General features: G+C 39.5%; 1 protein-coding gene across 1 annotated transcript in view; it reads left to right on the plus strand.

Moving 5' to 3' along the window:
• IL5RA (interleukin 5 receptor subunit alpha) overlaps window positions 1–12,194 on the plus strand; it is a 44,915-nt gene extending 32,721 nt beyond the window's left edge. The window contains exons 8-10 of the mRNA XM_036739452.1: window positions 4,115–4,211; window positions 9,032–9,116; window positions 12,108–12,194. Coding sequence (XP_036595347.1) covers window positions 4,115–4,211; window positions 9,032–9,116; window positions 12,108–12,194 — 269 coding nt within the window. The remainder of the gene's footprint in view (window positions 1–4,114; window positions 4,212–9,031; window positions 9,117–12,107) is intronic.
• The last annotated feature ends 290 nt before the right edge of the window (window positions 12,195–12,484 follow it).

Consider the following 12,484-nt stretch of genomic DNA (forward strand, 5'->3'; position numbering starts at 1 on the left):
TCCATCCATATGTCTTTTGCTTTATTGCTAGCCAATGCTCTGGACCTGATTCTGTTCGAGCCTTGCATTTGGCTGCCCTTCTCCATCTAGATTTAGGATATTTATCCCATTAATAAGGATAATTTATCCCATTAATAAACAGGAAGGACAGCAAAGTGTAATGGGATAAGTGTGTTGGCAGTTGGGAGACCTAGATATTAGTCCCAGCTCTGTCAAGAACTAACCATATAACCTTATTTGGGCCTCAAATTAAATTTCTATAATAAAAGGGAATTGGACTAGGTGATTTTAAGGTTATTTCAGTGAGGATTTATTGAGCTTATACTGTATGTAGAGAGAACAGGTACTAGGGAAGATGCAAAGTTTAAATAAGACATGGACTGATCCTTCCTGGAATTTGCAAATATCTCCTGTTTTTAGCATTCTGTATGTAGGTAACTGCTTGTGTGATATAGTTTAATGAGTGCTTAAGGGCCCATCTTCCTTCCTGGAACAGCTATGGTGCCTGGAATTCTTAGCATAAGAGAATCCTTCCTTTTGTATTAAAACATTGTCTTTGTAAGACCCTTCTTATAATGGACATGCTACCTAGTAGGGTTAATACATTTGGAACCCACTAATAATGAGCTGGCTCCTCTGGATTCCTTCAAGTCCCAGCCAAAGTCCTATCTCCTACAGGAAGAAGCCTTTCCCAATTTCTTTTAATGATAGTAATGTGGATATTCCTGAGTATGGGTTAGAGACACAGACGAGCTTCTAGACCAAGAATGCTTAAAATGGGGTAAATGTAAACTTGCTTTTTAAAAAAAAAATTATAACTGTATTTCAATGTTATTGGTTTCCTTTGCAGTTCTATGTATTTTATTTTATCCACTTAAAAACATTATTCTGACGAGTCCAAAGGCCATTTCACCAGATGGTCAAAGGGGTCCATGACAAACAAAAGTTAAAAACTCATATTTTAAACCCAACAATCTGTTTTCTTCCTGAGATCCAGTTCCATGTAACCATGGTTTCCACGTCTTTAATGGCTAGCACAAATCATTTCCACTTTTCTTTGATTATCTATTCTTCCTCAAACTAAGCAGGCCAATCTGTACTAGTACAAAGAGATGATTGGAGAGATAGTTGAGAGAGGGTTTAGTGTTGGTCAGACCCTCTGCTGAGACTAAGGATTATACTAAGTCTTGTCTGATCTTCCTTTATCACGTATATTGGGAAGTGATATGGTACAAGGGAGAAAGAACAATAGATTCAGAATCAAAGAATGTGGGTTTGAATCCTGTTTCTGCCACTCACTCCCTGAGTGAATTTGGCTTTGGATGACTGACATGTAATCTCTTAATTGGACTCTGAAGTCTTTTTAGGTTAGTAGAACCTTGTATTCCTTTAGTCTAGCCTTTAAGAGTACTGTGTCACTACATCACCCCACTGAGGCATCTGACTATTGTGCTTCAGCTTTCTCATTTGTAAATTGGAGAATGGGACTGTATGGCTTCTAAGGTATCTTTCAGCTCTATATCTGTGATCCCATCACCTGTGTGACTTTGGGAAACTCACTTTACTTCTCTGTCCTCGGTTTCCTCATCTATAACATAAGACTGTTGGATAAGATGACCTATTATTAAGGCCCTTTTACCTCTAACTCTGTGAAGGATTCTAGGCTTCTACTTTGACAATGGCAGAGCAAGAATTCTCTCTTGGTTTATTAAGGGGATATTTGAACTGAATAACTGGAGAGTGGTTTAACTGAAAAGATTTTTGTAATCATGGTTAGAAACAAACAGCGTTGTTATCATGGCTTGGCATGACTCTGGGGTGTGTGGGATTGCTCAATTTGAGATGTAAACACTAGTGAGTGTGTGGTTTTGATAATATTTGTGAGGATCTCTAATTTTTGCTGCTGGGCCAAATTCTTTCCATTTCAAGCTCTGTGAGGAAAAAAGTTTTACAATGATAGGTTAATTTTTGTGGTTTTAAGGTTTTTCCCTCTCCCATAAATAAGAATGATAGATTTTAAAAATCAATGTCCTCTATCTTACTTTTTTTTTTAAAGCAAGGAAAGGCAGGTAGCAGACTGATTAATAGTCAGCCAGTCAGCAAACATTAATTAAATGCCTAGTGAATACAAAAAGAAGCAATCATTAATAGAAACACTAGGTATTCTTTACCTTCCTCCTCTAAAGTCCTCCTCTGGTCTCTCCTATTAGATTATAAATTCTGCTATTAGATAGTAAGCTCCTTGAGAGCAAGGTCTGTCTTTTGCTTCTTTTTGTTTAGCACAGAGTCAGGTAGATCACATGTTAATAAAAATATATTGTATGTCTACTGTCTGAGGCCTAGACTTGTTAAATTTTAGAAGGCTCATCAGTAGGTTGACTACAAAAATTGATGAAATTTTTCAATGAAAGAAATATGCAAAAAAAAATTTCTACTAAATTGTCTAAAGATTGTGGTCTACATTGGTTGAGGTTGGACCAGCACTGAAGAAATCAATTCAATTTTTTTTTTAATGTGCCTACTATATATCAGGTACTGGGAGATAAAAAGAGCTTGTATTCTATAGATGGAGATGACGTGCACATATATAATGACAAAAGATATGCAAAAAAGAAATCCAAGGCAATTTTGTAAGTCATGCCACTAGTACTTGGATCTAGAAAGGCTCCATGTGGAAGGTGCTTGGAGCAGAGCTTTGAAAGAGACCGGAGATTCTAAGAGGCAGGGCCAAGAAGGGAAGCATCAAGACCTGACATGAGCAGTAAGCATCTCTAATCTGACCAAGCTAGAGAGCACACTACCAAGCAACACGAATTCTGTCAGAGCCTCAGTTTCCCCATTGGTTGAAAGCAGCAAATATTTGTTATAAACCTGTGTGCAGAGAGCACTGTGTGCAGATCCTGGTGGAGATCATTGTGCATATGAATTCATCTGTTTTTCTCAAATCTCTCTTTCATCTATCTCTCTGCCATCTGTCTATCTAGATATTTGTCTAATAATAATAGCTAGCATGCATAAAACGCTTTAAAGTTTGCAAAATACTTTCCAAATATTTCATTTTGTCCTCACAACAACACTGGGAGGTAGGTGTTTTTATCATCTCCATTTTACAGATGAGGAAACTGAGACAGGCAGACATCAAGTAACTTGCCCAGGGTTACATAGCTAGTAAGTGCCTGAGGACAGATTTGAACTCAGATCTTCTTTATTCTAGGGACAGACTTCTATCTACTGAATCACCGATTTGCCTTTATTATACATCTGCATCTATAATAATTCATGTGTTGTATAGTTCAGTGCATTCAAGAAGTCAGGGAAAAATGTGTGTGGTTCAAGGGTAGACAAGTTGTTACTAATTGGTGGAAATCAGGGAGGACTTCCTGGAGTGGACTGTCTTTGAGCTGGGCTTTAGAGGACAGGTAAAAATCCGACAGATGAAGTGGGAATCTAAGAACTTGAAAGAGTGAATGCATTCCTTCATGAATTTCTGAAGCAACACGCACACTGCGGTGGTCTAGAAGGAAATTTGAACTGTGTTGGCATTGTGCTGAAATGCTCTGGAGGCCATCAGAGTGATGGAAACAACAGTGAACTACAGGTTAGGTGATCTACCATTAGCTGTATGGTCCAGGTCAAACCCTGCCCCCAACTTCTCTGAGTCTTAACTTCCTTACTTGCAAAACAAAGGGGTTGGACCAAATGACCTTAACACCTTTATAGCTCTAATAATTTATAAATCTAAAAAAACCCTTGCTTTCTGTTCTTTTTGAAATGTATTTATTACGTTAAATATTTGCCTCCTCAAGTGTTAATTTCAATGGATATGATAATCTTGATATTTCTATACCGAGCAAAAAGGAAGCCTGCAAAAACTTTTGAAGTGAATTTACATTTTGGGTAATTATTCCTCTATTTGGTGTTCTTAGGACTTCTCACCCAGTGAACAGTCCTTAGCCTCCAATCCCTACGAAAATTGTGTTAGTACTACTAATCACAGGTTTGCTTTTTGGACCTCTTCCAGCTAAGGCTATTCATTTTTTTTAAAAGATAATTTAAAATGGTTTTTGGCTTAACCTGCCCAATGCAATAATGTTGTTTTCTTCCTCTTGTACAGGAGAGGATGAACCAATCCACCTGACAGAATGGCTTTTGTCCGTGCTCATGGCCACTGCCTGCTTCCTTCTGTTGAGTCTCTTCTTCATATGTCGAAAGTAGGTATCGTCTAGGCTTGCTCTAGGGGCACCCAGTAGAGCCAACAAACACTGGCTCTTTGCCCACCCCTCATTTATCATTCCCATCCTCTAGAGAAACAATTGCATGCACAGAAAGGCAAGGCTTTAATAGCTGGTCTTCTGTGGGCCTTTTCTGGGCCTGCTCTCTGAGGAGATTAGTGTTGTATAAACAAGAGGGAGAAAATCGATAGCTGATCTATGGAGACACAGGCACCAGGAAGCTGCTGGGAGCCAGTGAAGATCTGCCCTTGAATTTGCTAATAGTGTGGTAATTTTTGTGAAGACCTGTAAATTATTCAGGCAGCTCCTGATTTCTTTGCTGATTTTCCTTACATGTTTTGTAGCCTTTTGAGGAGGGCCAGCATGTGCCTTTGTACCTGGTAGGTATGCCTTCTGGTACAGTCGGCTCTCCCCACTGTGAGCTGAAATAACAACTGGACCCCCCTGCGATGGCCATGTGATTACTTCGGACTTGGGTAGGCATTTGCTGGCTCCCCAGCCCTCCTGTCCCCAAGTGGCTAATTGCACTTGAACCAAGCGATGCTTCCTGTGATGACTTGCATATATGAAGAGAATCTAGATGTCAGGGAAGAATGTGTTGTTTTTTTTTTTCCCTTTTCCCAAGTAACTTCAAATAGTCCTGCTCCCCAGCCCAGAAACTGGGGTTCAGTAACATGTGTCACTCGGCATATTTAAGAATGTCCTCCCTTTTAGCCCTCATCTGATTTTTGAAAATGGCATTCTCAGAGATGATTATATTTCTGAACAATTTCACCATTATTAATTAGTAAGTTCTTGTGTTATATCCACAGGGAAGGCACAGTTCAGAAAGAGCTGTTATGATTCATCTGATATGGGTATTATCAGAGGCTTTCCATATATGATTTTCAAGGATTTAGGAAGCAATAAAATATATTCACATGAAAACAATTCTGAATATAATTTAATTTTCCTTGTGTGGTTCAGAAGGACTTTGTGATATTTTTGGGTCAGCACCAGGGACATCAACTATCACTGTTATCACTGGTAGCTGTTGTCTATTGCCTTTACATTTGGATAACCTGGTATTATTTCTCTCAGTTACCAGTTGTGTGACCATGGGCAAGTAGTTCAACCTCTCTGAGCCCCAACAACACATGCTGATTTAAATCAGTAAAGTGAGTGTCCTGTGATTATGAAGCCATTGGCCTGGTTAGAACAGCAATGCCTCTTTCATAGTACTGTTGTGAGGATCATAATAAGAAGGCATTAAAAAAAGGACAAGAACCAGGCCTACAGGGAGCTCCCAAATGAGGAAATTCACTATACCAATGAAGATTGGCTCCTTTTCTGCAACTCTTGTTCTTGGAAAGTTGTATAGAGCACTAGGTTAATTGACTTGCCCAAGATCATACAGTCCTTATGTGTCAGGGGCAGGATTTGAGCCCAGATTTCCCTGGTTCCTGGGCTAGCTCACTCTCCACTTCCACCACACACTGCCTCAAAGTGCCTGCACTATATGTATCAGCTGTTTGTGGCATTCCTGGTCAATAAGGATTCTGAGTATATAGAATGCCAGTGTGTTTACTGTAGTGTGTATTTTCACCCCCACCAAATTTAATACAGCTTTTTTTATACATTGCAATCATATTAAAGATATTTCCACATTAGTCCTGTTGTGAAAGAAGAATCAGAACAAAAGGGAAAAACCACAAGAAAGAAAAAATGAACAACAACAAAAAAAAACAAGTGAAAATAGTATGGTTCAATCTGCATTCAGATTCCATAGTTCTTTCTCTGGATGTGGATAGCATTTTCCATCATGAATCCTTTGGAATTGTCTTAGATCATTGCATTGCTAAGAAAATCTAAGTCTATTAAAGTTGGTTATCACACAGTGTTCTCCTGGTTCTGCTCACTTCACTCAGCATCAGTTCATCCAAGTCTTTCCAGGTTTTTCTGAAATCAGCTTGCTCATCATTTCTTATAGCACAGCATTTCTTATGGCCATTACATTCATATACCACAACTTGTTCAGCCATTCCCCAATTGATAGGCATCCCCTCAATTTTCAGTTCTTGGCCACCACGAAAAGAGCTGCTATAAATATTTTTGTCCTTTTTTATGATTCCTTTAGGATACAGACTGAGTAGTGCTATTGCTGGACCAAAGGGTATGCAGAGTTTTATAGCCCTTTGGACATAGTTCCAAATTACTTTCCAGGATGGCTGAATCAGTTCACAACTCCACCAACAATGCATTGGTGTTCTAATTTTCCCACATCTCCAACATTTATCATTTTCGAAGAGTGATAGTTTTGTTTCCTCATTGCCTAGTCTAATTCCTTCAATTTCTTTTTCTCCTCTTATTGCTAAAGTTAGCTTTCTAGCACAATATTGAACAATAGTGGTGATAATGGGCATCCTTGTTTCACCCCTAATTTTATTGGGAAGGAGTCTAGCTTATCCCCTTTACATGTAATACTTGCTGTTAGTTTTAGATAGATACTACTTATCATTTTCAGGAAAACTCTATTTATTCCTATGCTATCTAGTGCTTTTACTAGGAATGGGTACTGTATTTTGTCAAAGGTTTTTTCTGTATCTGTTGAAATAATCATACTATTCCTGTTAGTTTTTTATTGATATGGTCAATTATGCTGATAGTTTTCCTAATACTAAACCAGACCTGAATTTCTGGTATAAATCCCAAGCAATTATAGTATATTATCCTCATGACAAGTTGCTGTAATCTTTTTGCTAATATTTTATTTAAATTTTTTGCATCAATATTCATTAGGGAAATTGGTTTGTAATTTTCTTTCTCTTTTTCGCTCTTCCAGGTTTAGGTATCAGCAGCATATTTGTATCATAAAAAGCATTTGGTAGGACTCCTTCATCACCTATTTTTCCAAATAGTTTATATAGTATTGGAATTAATCATTTTTTAAATGTTTGATAGAATTCACTTGTAAATCCATCTGGCCCTGGAGGTTTTTTCTTACGGAGTTCATTGATGGCATGTTCAATTTCTTTTTCTAAAATCAGATTAAATATTTTATTTCTTCTTCTGTTAATCTGGGTAATTTATATTTTTGTAAATATTCATCCATTTCACCTAGATTGTCAGATTTATTGGCATACAGTTAGGCAAAATAGTTCCTAATTATTGCTTTAATTTCCTCTTCATTGGTGATGAATTCATCCTTTTCATTCTTGATACTGGTAATTTGGTTTTCTTCTTTCTTTTTTTGAATCAAATTAACCAAAGGTTTATCTATTTTATTGATTTTTTTTACAAAGCAGTCTCTTAGTTTTATTTATTAGATCAATAGTTTTCTTATTTTCAATTTTATTAATCTCTCATTTGATTTCCAGAATTTCTAATTTGGTATTTAATTAGGGATTTTTAATGTGTTCTTTTACTAGCTTTTTTAGTTGCATGCCCAATTCATTGATCTGCTCTTTCTCTATTTTATTCATGGAAGCATTTAGAGATATAAAATTTCCCTTAAGTACTTCTTTATCTGCATCCCATAAATTTTGGTATGTTATCTCATTATTGTTGTTCTCTTTGATGAAATTATTGATTGTTTCTGTGATTTCTTATTAGACCCACTCATTCTTTAGGATTAGATTATTTAGTTTCCAATTAGTTTTTAGCCTATTTTTCTATGGCCCTTTACTACGTGTAATTTTTATTGCATCATGATCTGAAAAGGATGCATTTAATATTTCTGCCTTTCTGCATTTGATTGTGAGGTTTGAATGCCCTAATACATGGTCAAATTTTTTGTGTAGGTGCCATAAAACCTCAGAGAATTCCTTTCTATCCCCATTCAATTTTCTCCAGAGGTCTACCATTTCTAACTTTGCTAAAATTCTATTCACCTCCTTAACTTCTTTCACGTTTATTTTGTGGTTAGATTTATCTAGTTCTAAGAGGGGGAGGTGGGTGTCTCCTACTAGTATAGTTTTGCTGTCTATTTCTTCTTGTAACTCCCTTAACTTCTCTAAGAATTTGGATGCTATGCCATCGACCAAGTTATATTCCCCTTTGAGGTTTTATGTGGGGGCATTTTGACATTGTTGTCTTCTTCTGAGTTTGTGTTTTGATCTTCCCTGTTGCCATAGCAGCTTTTCTATGTTCAAGGCTCTTTTCTGCTTCTTGTTCCTTTTTTAGCTGATTTCATGGCTTTTTAAAGTTGAACTCTGTTCCTGGGGCTCAGAGGGCACTGTCCCAAGCTTCTTGTGCTGGGGTCCAAGGGCCTGGCCACTGACATTCTGCTGTGGTGTCTCAGGTGCTGGAGGCTTATCCTCCGTGCTGGGGTGGTTCAGCCTAGTTGTACCTGTTGTGCCCTGAGTTCTGGGACTGGCAATCTGACTTTTACAGTGAGGCTGGAGGCCTCACAGCTGGCCTGCTGTGCCATTGGCCTGCTAAGCCAGGACCATGGGCCTTGGGGCCTTGGTTGCTGATCTGTGCTGTGGCTACGAGTTTCCCATTGGCTTACCTGGACACCCTCTGTGCAGGGCTGCACTCCCCTTCTGCCCAAGTGAGACAGACCTTTCCTGAAGTTCTTCTAAGTTATCTTAAGCTGGAAAATTGTTTCACTCTGTCTTTTTGTAGGTTCTGTTGCTCCAGAGTCCATTTAGAGACTTCGCTTAACATTGTTTCTGAGGGAAACTGGGGAGAGCTAAGGCAGCTTCCTGGCTTCTCTCCACCATCTAGTGTATATCTTTTAAGGGCCATTTCCAGACCAAAACTCTCTGGCTAGAGAACAGGTGTCCTTGTGTAAAATCTCTTCTTTACTTCTTTTTCAGCTGCCAGGTATGGACCAAATTATTTCCTCCCATTCCAGCACCGAACAGGAAAGTTAAGGATCTCTCCTTAAGCAACGTCTGTGAGGTAATTTCTGAAGATTCTTGATATCTAGCCTGCTTAGGAATACTTGTGTAGTATGCTGAAATAGTACATTGACTTTTTATGTAATTTTGTCGCTAGGGACACCTATGTGCTATTCTCTGTCTCTCTGTCTTCTGTCTGTCTCTCTGTCTCTGTGTATCTCTCTCTGTCTCTCTCATATATACACACAGATAGACACATATGCACACACACAGACATGTATGCACACACAGACACACATGCACACGCATACTTCTACCTCTTTGGTCAAGAATATTTGAATATTTTAATGGAGTCAACTGGTCATTTCAGTTAAACAACTTGCTAAATTGCTTTCTTCTTCCCCATTCCTAGACTGTCTCTTTAGTTGTATCTAAGAAGCATAGATTTTAGAGCTAGAGGTTTTCTTGTCTAATCACCTCATTTTGTAGATGATAAACTGAGGCAAATAGAGGTTAAATGACTTGCACAGGGTTACTCCTAAGTATCTACAATGGGATTTGACCCCAGGTCTTCCTGACTCAAAAGTCTGGCATTCTCTCCACCTTACCATGCAGCACCTGGTAGCTATGGTTGTATAGACAGCTTTCATTGACTTTCATGTCTTCTGCTCCATTTACTACCAGGGAACGGCGGCATACTCCCTTCCTCTTGCACCATTAGCTAGGGTACAATTCATTCATCTAACAGATCTTTATAGAGTACTTTTGTGATACAAGGTCAGCCAGGAAGTGGTCTCCTCTTTGGCAGGGCCTGGGCATGTTCTGACTTTCCTACCCAGACCTGAAAGAGACACCAGAGATGGCTGAGCCCAGGTGAACAGAGACCAGAGGCAATGTCCTGGACAATTCAGGCAGAAGACAATGCATGCTTTATGCTGCTTTGTCTGTACCCTTGGCTCCCCTTTGCTCTGGAAGTATTAGGTCAGCTTAGATAAAACTGTCACCAGCATTTTGGAAAGGGGAGCTCAGTGACTAACAGTCTGCTGCCGAGCAGACATTTGACCTCCCTTCCAACGTGTGTTTGAAATTCCTCTTGGATCTGACCTGCATTCTCCTAAGAACCGCAGGTGATGTGAGCAGCAGACTTAAGTCCTTTGTCTGAGCCTCTTAATGGGTCATTTTAATGCTTGTATCTGATTTCCCCACAGAAAACAAGCAGTTCCTATTCATAGCAAAAGGAGTGGGCTTAAAAGCTTATTTGATAAGCTCATGGTTTGTTTTTAATTAAAAGTAAAAGCATCTGTTCAAAATAACCTGACCTGGGGAGGAAAAAGCGGATTTCAGTATAAGCAAATAGCAAATATTAATGTTAGAGCTAAGCCCAACCTGGCTTCCCAGGGCCTCTTATCCTCTTGCCATGTTGTTCTTTCCCATTAAACAACCTCAGCAATTAAAGAGGAAAAAAAAAGGAACAAGTAAAACGAGAGAATTGAATGCTGCAGTGTGCCCAAAGGACTGAAATTCTCCAGTCACCGGAAAAATGGTAGAACCATTTCCAGCTTCCCCATACGTGGTCTTCCCCTCCTCTACTCCCCCCAACTGCTTCCGCCATCACACAAAGCAATCACCTCCAAGGGCGCTGGTCCAACTTGATTTGGCTCCACGGCTAATAGAGGCAATAAGGGGCCCAGTCGGTGCCAGTGGTGGCAACAGCTTTGACAGTACAGGCACCAGCCCAGTAGGAATCAGCTAGAAAGTGTTAGGAAGGAGAGGAAATGGTAGAGGGGTGTTGATCATTTCTAATTACAGCTGGCATCCCAGGAGCAGTGCTGGAGGCAGTCTTGGGCTTTGGGGATCTCTGCCTTCCAAGAGCTCTCTCAGGGTAAGGGTCTGTCAAGTAAGTTTTTGCCTGTTCAGATCCCAGTGAAAAAACCATTCTGATTGTGATGTCAACAGGTAGTCTGTTTTACATCATTCAGGTGAAAGACCCAAAGGGCTCCATTACTGACTGCTATTTACTGTGTGATCTTGGACAATTCACTTACCTTCTCTGGTACTCAATATCCCCTTTGGAAAAATGGAGGTTGTGGACTAAATGATCCTCACCAGCCTTAAAGCTTATAATTCTGTGAAGCTTTCTTCTCTAGTCAGTCAATTAACAAGCATTTCTTAAATGCTTAGTCTGTGCCAGACCCCCACCCAGCAAGTGCTAGACATACAAAGAAATGCAAAAATTCTGTCTTTGCCTTCCCTCCAGGTGTTTACATTCTAATAGGAGAAAGAATATGTGAATAAGGAGATATATTCAGAGTAGATGGAATTTTAGAAGGAAGGCCTGGGGAGAGGCTGGGAAAGGTTTCCTGCAGAATGTAGGATTTGATCTGAGGAAGCCAGGGAGCCAAGAGAAGGATGCTTTCTCCTTCCCCACCATCTTGGCTTTAATTATTGCAGGAATGGCTTTTTCTAAATGTTAAAGTAATTTTCAAATCAGCTTTGAAACTGGTTGATGCTTCCTTCCAAGTGTAGGGAGGTAGCATAGTGCTGTGAACAGATCGTTGGTATGTGTCAGAGGCATTGGGTTCTGATCCTGCCCCGTTGCTCACCATCTGTGTGACTTTGGGCCTTAGTTGCCATCTTTCCAATGAGATGATCAGACTAGATGATCTACAAGGTCCTTCTGTCTGTGATCCTATGACTTGCATGACCTTGGGCAAGTCACTTCAGTTTCAAAGGGCCTGTATTTTCTAATGGGCAAAATGAGAGGACTAGATAACCATCAGGGTACCTTCCAGCTCTAGTCTGATCCTGATTCAAAAGTTTTGTTATTGCTAGAGTTGTGCATGGAAAAGGTCAACATCTTTCACTGGAATATGGAAGGTGAAACTGCATACGCTGCATTATTTGTAATTGTTTCCCTTAAAGAATATATAGCAACAGCCCTGGAGCCAAGATGTGTGACCAGCCTTGTGGACAACCAGGATATCTTTAGAGGCTTTCTTTCAAGAGGCTGATGTCAAAACTAATGGCTACATTTCCTAATTTTTTTTTCCAGAAAACCAGTTCCGGTGAAACAGAAATTGAAGTCATAAGTTATGTGGAAGACCCTGGATTAGACCATTTGGATGATTCTGTATTTTAACATTCACAGATGTAGTCCAAGGAAAAGCTCTGGCCCACACCAGGAGAGCCAAGGATAGATGGGCTATTCCACTGGGACTCAGTCTTTCTTCAGGCATCTTGCTGTTCAGATTTTAAGTAGCATAACATTGAACTACCACAGCATCCACCCAACTGTATCTTTCTGTTTGTTGTTGAAGTGGGACTTGCTAGTCAGTCTCTGTCTGATCACAGTAAGGGGACTGAAGATGCCCAGGTGCAAGTAAGGTGCTTTCAATCTTTTGATGAGCAGGTTTCTAATGCAAATGGAAC

The sequence above is a fragment of the Trichosurus vulpecula genome, chromosome 9, assembly GCF_011100635.1.
Source record: "Trichosurus vulpecula isolate mTriVul1 chromosome 9, mTriVul1.pri, whole genome shotgun sequence".
Taxonomy (NCBI): domain Eukaryota; kingdom Metazoa; phylum Chordata; class Mammalia; order Diprotodontia; family Phalangeridae; genus Trichosurus; species Trichosurus vulpecula.